At 35.0% G+C, this 12,662-nt stretch overlaps 1 protein-coding gene across 7 annotated transcripts in view; it reads right to left on the bottom strand.

Moving 5' to 3' along the window:
• HIBCH (3-hydroxyisobutyryl-CoA hydrolase) overlaps window positions 1–12,662 on the bottom strand; it is a 149,120-nt gene that overhangs the window by 53,213 nt on the left and 83,245 nt on the right. For all 7 annotated transcript variants that reach the window (XM_077154454.1, XM_077154455.1, XM_077154456.1 and 4 more), the window contains 3 exons: window positions 7,908–7,994; window positions 6,263–6,321; window positions 5,462–5,543 (listed from right to left, as the gene is read on the bottom strand). In XM_077154454.1, the coding sequence (XP_077010569.1) occupies window positions 5,462–5,543; window positions 6,263–6,321; window positions 7,908–7,994 (228 nt within the window). The remainder of the gene's footprint in view (window positions 1–5,461; window positions 5,544–6,262; window positions 6,322–7,907; window positions 7,995–12,662) is intronic.

A 12,662-nucleotide genomic window follows, 5' to 3' on the forward strand; every position in this document is an offset into this window, starting at 1 on the left:
AAAAATGGATAGAATATCTAGTAAGAAGATCAGTAAGGAAGTACAAGACTTGAATGGTAACTAAACCACCTAGAACAGACATATATAGAACACTGCACCCCAAAAAACAGAACACACATTCTTCCCCCATGTACCTGGATTATTCTCCAGGATAGGCCACATGTTAGGTCACAAAACAAGTCCCAATAAATTCAGAATTATTGAAATTAATTATTGGAATTCCTCAAACCTTTCTCATCCTTTGATGCCATGGTTAGTGTAGATGGTTCATGGTGCCAATAATCCATGTAAACTAATTGTCTGTGTACCCGGAGTAATACTTTGATGGCTTGCATTAGAGAAACCTTAAATAAAGACTACAATTTCAGTGCTCTCTTGTATGAATCTATCTTTTCTGGTGATGAGACTAGCCAAAGTAAAGAGGGTTCTTCTGGTATAAACTGGTAAAAGAAGTTGGGAAACACCCAACTAAGGTGTTTTTTTATATTATTATATTATAGTAATATAATAAACTATATTCTAGTTGGTATATTCTCCAACCATAAGGGAATGAAGCTAGAAATAAATAACAGGGGGAAAAAGGGAAAATTCACAAATATATGGAAATTAAACAACATACTCAAACAACCAATGGGTTAAAGAGGAAATCTAAAGCAAAATCAGGAAGTATCTTGAGATGTATGAAAATGAAAATGCAACATACCTTAATTTTATGGGGTACAGACAAGGCAGAGCTGAGAGGGAAATTTGTGGCTCTGCATGCTTACATTAAAAAATAAGATAGACCTCAAATCAGAGCACTAACCTCAAAACTGGAAGAACTAGAAGAAACAGTGCAGACTAAACCTAAAACAAGAAGGAAGGAAATAGCAAAGATTAGAGAAGAGATAAATGAAATAGAAAATAAAAATAGAATCAACGAAACCAAAAGTAGATTCTTTGAAAAGATCAACAAAAATCAACAAATCTTTAGACAGAATGGTAAAGAAAAAATAAAGAGGATATAAATAATGAAAATCAGAAATGAAAAGAGGGATATTCTTAGGGCCCTGATAAAATTAAAAGAACTTTAAGTGGATACTATGAACAACTACATGACAATAAGATAATCTAGATGAAATGGACAGATTCTTAGAAACACATACACTACCTACATTGAGTCAAGAATAGACGATCTAAACAAAGCAATCACTAGTAAACAGACCGAATTAGTCATTAAAAAACTTCTAACAAGGAAAAGCCCAGGACCACATGGTTTCATAGGGGAATTCTACCAAGCATTCTAAGACAACTTAACTCCAATTCTACTCACACTTTTCCAAAAGACTGAAGAGGAGAGAATACTCCCAAACTCATTCTAAGAGGCCAACATTCCCCTCATATCAAAGCCCAAAGATACCAAAAGGAAGAAAAGAACAAACCAACCAACCTATATCTCTTATGACTTTAGAAGCAAAAGCCTCAACAATATATTAGCAAAACTAATCCAACAGCATATTGAAAGAATTATACACTGTGGTCAAATGGGATTTATCCATGGTATGCAAGGTTGGTTCAATATAAGAAAAGCAATTAATGGAATACACTACTTTAACAAAATAAAAGGGAAAAAACCACATATCTCAACCAATGCAGAAAAGGCATTTGACAAAGTAAGGCGCAGCTTTCTTGATAAAAACAGAACACTGGGAATAGAAGGAAACTTCCTCTACATGATAAAGGGCAAAATGAAAAGCCCACAGTGAACATCCTACCTAATGGCAAAAGACTGAATGCTTTCCCTCTAAGATCACAAACAAGACAAGGATGCCCATTGTCATCACTGTTATCCAACATTCTACTGGAAGTTCTTGCCAGAACGATAAGGCCAGAAAAAAATAAAAGGCATCCAAATTGGAAAGGAAGAAGGAAAACTTTCCCTGTTTGCAGATGATATGATCCCATATGAAAAAAATCCTGAAAAATCCACAACAAAGATCCTAGAGCTAATAAATGAATACAGCAAAGTCTCAGAGTACAAGATCAGGCAAAAGAATCCACGGCCTTTGTCCAGTAACATAATCAGAAAAAAAAAAAAAAAGCCACCCAACTAAGAGATAGTCAAAAGCAACTGTGGCTTTCCTGGCCATTCGCTCAGGACCACCTTCCTGGTCATTAATTGGATCCACTTAACCTGTTCTTATTTCTCTGTCTCACTGGCCATGGATTTCAAACCTTATCTGTAAGGGTAACTTTTTTTTTTTTTTTTTTGCATGGGTAGTCACCAGGAATCTGGCATGGTAGGCAAGAACTCTGCCTGCTGAGCCACTGTGGCCCACCCAAGAGTAACTTTTAAATATAATCTTAAAACTGTAAGCAAGCTGGAAATTGTAAAGTAGTCTTAAAATGTAACCTTTAAAACTAGCTTGAATGTAATTTTAATATGGAAGCAAGCTGTTAATGAGAGCACTTAGTCTCACAAAACAGCAATATGTAAACCATACCTAAATAAGCTTTATTACCCCAGACTTTCCAGATACGAAAAAGCCTTTCATCTATCTCCCTAGGTTTGGAGGCCCCTTTCCCAGGTACCACAGGATGGCAATCCTCAAGGAAATAGGAAATAATTAAGATTAACTACTGAAATTCTCCAGACCTTCGTTACCTGTTAACTAAGATGATTATCTCTCTTTGTCTCTGATGAGTATAAAAGCCAACTGAACAATCATTTCAGGGAGGCTGATTTGGGAAATCTCCCCAGTTCTCCCACTGGTGTAAATAAACCTCTTTTTCCCCCTCAGCCCTGGCCCCTGTGATCCCTATTAGTCAGGGAAAAGGAGGAACCAGGATTTGGGAAGTGTCCCTTCTACATACCTACTTTCAGTCCTTCTAAGGTTTGGTGATCCATCTGGATCCCTTTCCTTGGTTTAGTGCCCCTGCTAAGGACAGTAGTAGGAATGGTCTCACTCTCTTCTATGCATACTCTTTGATTGTGACATTACTTACTCTGGGGAAAAATATATACATCTTTCACCTGTTTATACCTGAAGAACCCTCTTTACTTTGGCTAGTCTCATCACCAGAAAAGATAGATTCATACAACAGAGCACTGAAATTGTAGTCTTTTGTTAAGGTTTCTCTAATGCAAGCCATCAAAGTATTACTCCGGGTACACAGTCAATTAGTTTACATGGATTATTGGCACCATGAACCATCTACACCAACCATGGCATCAAAGGGCAAGAAAGGTTTGAGGAATTCCAATATTAAACATAAGACAAACAAAAAGAAAGTACATTGGGATTTGCAAGGAAAATCTAAGAGGGGACATAAGCCATAAAATAAGGTACTAAAAAATTTGATTTAGGGCAGGCCACGGTGGCTCAGCAGGCAGAGTTCTCATCTGCCATGCCAGAGACCCAAGTTTAATTTCCAGTGCCTGCCCATGCAAGGAAAAAATTTTGATTTTACTTTTCTTAACCCTATATTCTTTCCTATATTGATTAACCTTAAAAATCTCAAAGAGGAGATTTAAGGGAAAAAACTATGTTTTATTTTAATTATTAGCAAGTACTATGTATTAAAAAGTTTGTGTCTTTCTCCACATACAATCATAGAGAGAAAGGATCCCTAAGAAAGAGTAGCTAGTTGCAACTTAGAAAAGAGACATAGATTAGGTTTGGGGGAACATACAGAGCTAGAAAGGAATTCCAAAAGAGCCCACACGAGTTAAGGGCATACTAGCAGAGGCTTCTAAGAATATGAAAATCTTCCTTAAAATCTATTCAAACATCTGATTTGCAAATCTTTCAATGAAGCTTTCTCCTTAGTTTTTTTGGTGTGTTTCTAGTTGGCACATTTAAAAGGAGCTTTGTCAAAGGAGATACAGTGGGAATTTTTTGATCCCCACCATCATGTTATCTGCTGCATACTAAATAGAATCTACAGATTGTTTACAGATTAATGTCACAATTGCAGTACATTATGAAGTGATTATTTTCCAAAGAACCAACCAGTAAAATTACATACTATAATTTTAGAGCTACGGTCATTCATCACAATTATATCAACTGCATAAAAATGAAAACTTGTCCTTTCAATGAAAGTGCTTCTGATATTTCTAGCTGTGGTGGGTGATATGCCAAGTACTCTTTTTCCAAATGCAGGATAGTCATATGGCCAGAGGAATGTGAGGAAAATTGAAAGACCATTAGATTCCTAACCCTCAGTTTTGGGGTAGGCCAGTGGTTTTAAAATAATAGGTTAGTTAGATTAAAATGACATCATATAGCCTATGAGGCAATATGTTGATTATTGTCAATAAAACTGCTAAATGCATATGCTATTGGGCCCTATTGCTAAAAAAGTTAATAGCACCATTAGTTTCTATATGGCTATGGAAATAACAACAATTTTAAAGTCAGAATCCTTGAAATATAAAATGGATATCTATATTTACACAAGCATTCTGAAAAGTTAATAATAACATAAACCAACTTTTATGAATATTGGAAACATATGGCTGGTCTACCTAAATTGATGCCCATCCATGAGAAAGTTACCAAAATTCTAATGCTGAGAAAGATCCTAAAATCCTCCTCTAAGAATACAGAACAAGGGGGAAATGTTTTCATCTCCCCAGGTAAGAATGTATTAAATTTTTTTGTCAATAAATTTCCTGACATCTGAAATGCTGTGATTTTAACTATAGATTTAAAAACATTATCAGATTTAAAAAGAGAAAAAAAAGCTAAAATACCTTTAATATACTCTTGCTTCCTTTTTTACTCCAGGTTTCCTAAGCATATGATAGATTCAAGTATATCAATACCCAATGTGTGCTACTTATACAAAAACAACTTTACTTCTATGGTAATCAAATACATTGCTGTCATCAAACAAGTAATACTGAAGAAAGAAAGATCAAAGTGTACCTAACACTGAGAAACACTGCTAAAGATTCAGCTATCACTGTAGATGGAGCCTATGCTAGTTTAAAAAGGGATACACTTTTTTTTATACCTCCTGCTTAGAGAGACTGTAATTTCGATTTGTTGCATACTAAATAGAATCTACAGATTGCTTATAGATTAATGTCACAATTGCAGAATATTATAAATTGACTATTTTCCAATGACTCAACCACTCTAACAGAAATTTTCCTAAAATTTTCTCTGTGGGACAAAGAGGACTCTTGAAAATGGACTCTTGAAAATGAAGAATGATTCCTAAAGCTTTTCTGTGGCCTTCAGAGGACCTTTTTTTAAAAAACAAACAAACAAACAAAACAGCTTGGCTTTGCTTTCAACATCCAGCAGGTAAAACAAGGCACTTGGGTTTGGATCAAGGTTTTGCGGTATTGCTTTCTGAGGCTCACCTGAGTTCAGAAAACAACAACGCAGTGGACTATGTCACCCCCACAGAGCAATAAAACCCCTCAGAGAGACTTCCTGTCACAAAAATTCACCAACTCATATATTACCTTCAACTGCTCTAGGGCAAAAGATGAACCATCTTGCTGTAAATTCTCAATAATCTGTTCCATGGTATTGGCTGAAAAGCAACTACAAAAAAAAGAAATACATGATTTCACCAATGTGCAGGTGATTTCCTTCTTCTAAGATACTAATGAATCTAAACACAGGTTCCCCTAACCCCATTTCAATCATGAACATTTTTCCAATCCATTTTACAGAATGACAAAATAGAACACTACTTCTCTATGAAAGCATCTATGGTCTATGTTCACTAATGTGAAATAAACCGAATTTTTCTTTTGCTCCAATGCATCTATTTTACTTATATATAAATAAATGATATCTCAACCCTAGAAAAAATGATGCTGCCAAACTGTAGAGATGGTTATCATATTTTCCAGTAATTTTCCTCTTTAAGTCACCTTGTCAGTCTCTCAAATCACTGCACAAAACTGTTTGCTGAGTGATTTAAAATGACCTTTATAGAAGATAACTTTACAAGGATGAAAGATAAATTCAGTGATTATTTTCTAGAGTATCTTACCCTTTTGAAAAAAGATTTTAGGCTAAAATGGATTTAGAATGGTACATTACTTAAATATAATCAATTATTTCCCCCTGAAAGAGTGGCAAGAACCTACTTTCAAAGGTGAGTGAAAATTAAAACACTGTGTTAACTGATGTCAGAATTCAGGGCATTATTTAATAATTACACAAAGTTCAAACACAATGAAACTACAATGTTAGCAAATTTAATTTAAGACAGCCCTTCAAAAGGAAAAGATATAATTGAGATTTTTAAGTACCTGTTTATTTTGTCCATGTGTTCCTCAAGTATGAAAGACTTGTCTTGATCAATCTTGGACTGTTTGAAAAGAAAAATCTTTTACACAATTTGAATTAACAAATTTTTTTTAATCCTTAAAAATCTCATATTTAATGACACACTCTGAGACTAAATTATCACTTCAAAATTATATCTAACAGTCTCTTACAACTATCGCCCTATGTTCAAGGTTCAAACAGTATATATTACCCCAAATTAGCTCTCAAAAGTGTTGAAGACAAAAAATGTTCTTATACTTTTATGTATATGTATTTAATGATATATCTCTATATAGATATATCATTAGAATGTGTCAGCAAACTTAAGGGTGAGAAGTCATTCTCCCCAAATTTCCATCCAATATAGAAAGTTCTACCACATTCCTGCAACACTGACCTCCATGGAGGGAGAGAAAACAGTACCTCGGGAACTTGCAAGTACTTGAATACTTGCAATAATTACTTTTGTTGTTTACTGTTTTAAAATTCTGGGCCAAAACAGTCCTCTTGTGTCTATAACCCTCTTTCACATAAATCATTTCTCACATAGTACAACTGTGCCCTCAGCTAGACCTGTCCCGCTCAGTTTCTCTAAGGAGTAAGTTTCTATTCTTCTGCTAGGCTAGAAGAGGATAGCTGCTCCTGGTTGTTCAGGGGGAAGACTTTTGGACAAGTAACTGCTCCTTATAAAAATCTGCAAGAAATCTTCCAGTGTTTCGGCTCCATTCCATACCCCAGTCCTCCATGGTATGCCTTTCTATGGTTCTATAGCAAGAATCAGCTTACTTATTATTGGCTCCCTGCAGTGTAGGATAAAATTTCAGCATTCTGAGGACTAACTGAACTACTCCTCATCCTTCTGCTTTCAAGCTTCCAAAACATGAAATTTCACATCCACCATTGCTCCATTTCAGATCTATTTATCTTTTTTTTTTTTGCATAGGCAGGCACCAGGAATTGAACCCAGGCGTCCAGCATGTGGCAGGTGAGAACTCTGCCTGCTGAGCCACTGTGGCTTGCCACATTTATTTACGTTTGTTGATTTATGGTTTTTAAATTTTTCTTTAGTATAATTTTAGTGGGGTTTTAGAGGGAAGTATATATTCAAGCTATCATGTTTAATCAGAAGTCATATTTTTTAATAGATTCTTGAATCTATAGATTTTTATAGATTCTTGAATCTTGCGAGAAAATTTAAGTTACACAACATAAAGAATGAAAGCGAATACTGGAATGCACTTTTTTATTGTACATAGAACTGAACCAGAGTGTTACTTCAGTAGTGCCACAAACAGTGTCCACATTGAAACTCCATTAGAGATGCTGTACAAGGTTATAAAAAGCCCTTGAAAAGAGTGCTCATAAAGTTATGCATGGTAATTCACTGGCAGTGAGAAGACAGGCTGTGCACAGTTAAGTAGCTATCTTATTAGATGGTTATTCTAACAACTGTGATTTTCCCACCAAGCTTTGGTGGGAATTTAAAGCTTGGTGATCTTCCCACCAAGCTTTAAATTAAAAAATCCATATTACACAAACTATTTAATATTTGCCAAATGTTAATTTTTTCAATTATTTCCCTTTCCCTAGAATTAAAACCTGGTATTAGAATATTAACTAAATTACCTCTGTATGGTAAGTTTCTAAGACATCTGCAATATTTTCTTTTGAAGGAGATTTCAGGGCCAACAAATCTTCTTCTAATGAGCCCAGCTAGAGGGAGAAAAAGAAAGGAAAGCAGACTTGAAACCCTATGGGAACACAAAAACCCTTTTAAATAAATCTCGTTTTTTAGATTATGATGCTCTCTTTTCACTTGAGTCAGTGAAGGAAATATTTTAATGGCATTAAATGCACACACATTCCTACATAGCAAATGTTGCCTTGCAAGGAAGAGACAAAGATGGAAGAAATTAAGAAGAAACAGCAACATTCATTCTCAGCTTGTTTTCCTCAAGCTTTCAAGCACATTTAATGTGTTACTGTAACCAAAGATCTGAATTATAAGTTTTAATTTTAATTAAAATTGACACATGAGGCTACTGGCTACTGTATGTAGTCAATGTCTAGCTCTATAATATAGCCCCACCTACCTTTCCATCTATATCCCTCACATACTTAGCCTGTATTTAGCCAAATGGAACTTCTGACTACAGAACAGTGTTAATGCTTTCCTGCCCTTCTCACTTGCTCATTAAATGTTTCCTCTATCCAGAATGCCTTTTCCTAATCTTGCAAGAAAATTTAAGTTACCTATAGAACTCCTGTCTCATGTTAGGCCCAGATGAACTACAACCTCTAAAAAAACTCCCAGTCGGGCCTTTTATTATTATTTTTTTAACTGTTTTTGAAATACTTAGAAAGTTACAGGACAGTTACAAATATAATACAAACCCTGTAGTACAGAGAACTCCAACATACTTCTATTCCCTAAATACCAGATCCATCTATTTTAACATTTTGCCACATTTCCTGTATCATTCTATCAATCTGTCTACTTATGCTCCTTGAAAACAATATTGCCGTGTACGAAGTTTCCTTGGAACAAAGATATGCACTTTTATAACAATATGAACTTCAAAAAATTTAATATCAATATAAAGCTTACACACCATATTCCAATTTTTTTTATATTGCCTCGCTTGCTAGATCCCACCTGGGATCATGTATTGTATTTAGTTGTCACTGTCTCTTTAGTTACTTTTTTTCCTTTTAATTGTGGGAACACAGACAACATAAACTTTCCCATCTCAACCACTCTCAAGCACACCATTCAGTGGGATTAATCACATTCACAATACCATAATACCTTCACCATCCTCCATTACTAAAACTTACCCATCTCTCCAAACAGAAACCTTACATCCATTATGCATTAATTCCCCATCCCACCCCCACTAGCAACCTGTACTCTAAATTCAGTCTCTATGACCTTGCATATTCTCTGATATTTTCTTTGTAGTTGCCATGGAACTTAAATTTAACATCTTATCTATAACAACCTTCCTTGGCTTTGATACCAACTTAACTTCAATAATATACACAAACTATGTTCCCATACCCCTCTATCCCTCTACCTTTATGTACTTCCTGTCACAAATTACATACTTACATATCATTAGTTCAAAACCATTGATTCATCATTACACACATTCGCCCTTTAGATTTTACAGGCAGTATGAAGTAGAAATATGAACAAAAAATACATTTGCACTAACATTTATATATATTTACCCATGTAGTTATCCCTACTGAAAATCTTTATTTCTTAATGCAGCTTCAATCTATTCTCCTTTCCTTTCAACCTGGAGAACTCTATTTAGCATCTCTTATAGGGTTGGTCTATGGTGACAAACTCAGCTTTGGTTTATCTAGGAATGTCTTAATCTCCTTATCTTTGAAAGATAGTTTTGCCAGATACAAAATTCTTGGTTGGCATTTTTTTTTTATTAATTAAAAAAAGAATTAACAAAACAATTAGAAATCATTCCATTCTACATGTACAATCAGTAATTCTTAATAACATCACATAGTTGCATATTCATCATTTCTTAGTACATTTGCATCGATTTAGAAAAAGAAATAAAAAGACAACAGAATAAGAATTAAAACATTAATAGAAAGAAAAAAAAAAAAACTATACCTCACATGCAGCTTCATTCAGTGTTTTAACATAATTGCATTACAATTGGGTAGTATTGTGCTGTCCATTTCTGAGTTTTTATATCCAGTCCCGTTGTACAGTCTGTATCCCTTCAGCTCCAATTACCCCTTCTCTTTTTTTTTTTTTTAATTAACGGAAAAAAAGAAATTAACCCAACATTTAGAGATCATACCATTCTACATATGCAATCATTAATTCTTAACATCATCACATAGATGCATGATCATCATTTCTTAGTACATTTGCATTGGTTTAGAAGAACTAGCAACATAACCGAAAAAGATATAGAATGTTAATATAGAGACAAAAATAAAAGTAATAATAGTAAAGTCAAAACAAAACAAAACAAAAACCTATAGCTCAGATGCAGCTTCATTCAGTGTTTTAACAAGATTACTTTACAATTAGGTATTATTGTGTTGTCCATTTTTGAGTTTTTGTATCTAGTCCTGTTGCACAGTCTGTATCCCTTCAACTCCAATTGCCCATTATCTTACCCTGTTTCTACCTCCTGCTGGACTCTGTTACCAATGACATATTCCAAATTTATTCTCGAATGTCTGTTCACATCAGTGGGACCTGTCCTTTAGTTTTTTTGTCCTTTAGTTTTTGGCTAGACTCACTCAGCATAATGTTCTCTAGGTCCATCCATGTTATTACATGCTTCATAAGTTTATCCTGTCTTAAAGCTGCATAGTATTCCATCGTATGTATATACCACAGTTTGTTTAGCCACTCTTCTGTTGATGGAGATTTCGGCTGTTTCCATCTCTTTGCAATTGTAAATAACGGTGCTATAAACATTGGTGTGCAAATGTCCGTTTGTGTCTTTGCCCTTAAGTCCTTTGAGTATATTCCCAGCAATGGTATTGCTGGGTCGTATGGCAATTCTATATTCAGCTTTTTGAGGAACCGCCAAACTGCCTTCCACAGTGGTTGCACCATTTGACATTCGCACCAACAGTGGATAAGTGTGCCTCTTTCTCCGCATCCTCTCCAGCACTTGTCATTTTCTGTTTTGTTGATAATGGCCATTCTGGTGGGTGTGAGATGATATCTCATTATGGTTTTGATTTGCATTTCTCTAATGGCCAGGGACATTGAGCATCTCTTCATGTGCCTTTTGGCCATTTGTATTTCCTCTTCTGATAGGTGTCTGTTCAAGTCTTTTTCCCATTTTGTAATTGGGTTGGCTGTCTTTTTGTTGTTGAGATGAACAATCTCTTTATAAATTCTGGATACTAGACCTTTATCTGATATATCATTTCCAAATATTGTCTCCCATTGTGTAGGCTGTCTTTCTACTTTCTTGATGAAGTTCTTTGATGCACAAAAGTGTTTAATTTTGAGGAGCTCCCATTTATTTATTTCCTTCTTCAGTGTTCTTGCTTTAGGTTTAAGGTCCATAAAACCGCCTCCAGTTGTAAGATCCATAAGATATCTCCCAACATTTTCCTCTAACTGTTTAATGGTCTTAGACCTAATGTTTAGATCTTTGATCCATTTTGAGTTAACTTTTGTATAGGGTGTGAGAGATGGGTCTTCTTTCATTCTTTTGCATATGGATATCCAGTTCTCTAGGCACCATTTATTGAAGAGACTGTTCTGTCCCAGGTGAGTTGGCTTGACTGCCTTATCAAAGATCAAATGTCCATAGATGAGAGGGTCTATATCTGAGCACTCTATTCGATTCCATTGGTCGATATATCTATCTTTATGCCAATACCATGCTGTTTTGACCACTGTGGCTTCATAATGTGCCTTAAAGTCTGGCATCGCGAGACCTCCAGCTTCGTTTTTTTTCCTCAAGATGTTTTTAGCAATTCGGGGCACCCTGCCCTTCCAGATAAATTTGCTTATTGGTTTTTCTATTTCTGAAAAATAAGTTGTAGGGATTTTGATTGGTATTGCATTGAATCTGTAAATCAATTTAGGTAGGATTGACATCTTAACTATATTTAGTCTTCCAATCCATGAACACGGTATGCCCTTCCATCTATTTAGGTCTTCTGTGATTTCTTTTAACAGTTTTTTGTAGTTTTCTTTATATAGGTTTTTTTGTCTCTTCAGTTAAATTTATTCCTAGGTATTTTATTCTTTTAGTTGCAATTGTAAATGGGATTCGTTTCTTGATTTCCCCCTCAGCTTGTTCATTACTAGTGTATAGAAATGCTACAGATTTTTGAATGTTGATCTTGTAACCTGCTACTTTGCTGTACTCATTTATTAGCTCTAGTAGTTTTGTTGTAGATTTTTCCGGGTTTTCGACGTATAATATCATATCGTCTGCAAACAGTGATAGTTTTACTTCTTCCTTTCCAATTTTGATGCCTTGTATTTCTTTTTCTTGTCTAATTGCTCTGGCTAGAACCTCCAACACAATGTTGAATAATAGGGGTGATAGTGGACATCCTTGTCTTGTTCCTGATCTTAGGGGGAAAGTTTTCAATTTTTCCCCATTGAGGATGATATTAGCTGTGGGTTTTTCATATATTCCCTCTATCATTTTAAGGAAGTTCCCTTGTATTCCTATCTTTTGAAGTGTTTTCAACAGGAAAGGATGTTGAATCTTGTCAAATGCCTTCTCTGCATCAATTGAGATGATCATGTGATTTTTCTGCTTTGATTTGTTGATATGGTGTATTACATTAATTGATTTTCTTATGTTGAACCATCCTTGCATACCTGGGATGAATCCTACTTGGTCATGATATATA

Source organism: Tamandua tetradactyla, chromosome 3, assembly GCF_023851605.1.
Source record: "Tamandua tetradactyla isolate mTamTet1 chromosome 3, mTamTet1.pri, whole genome shotgun sequence".
NCBI lineage: Eukaryota > Metazoa > Chordata > Mammalia > Pilosa > Myrmecophagidae > Tamandua > Tamandua tetradactyla.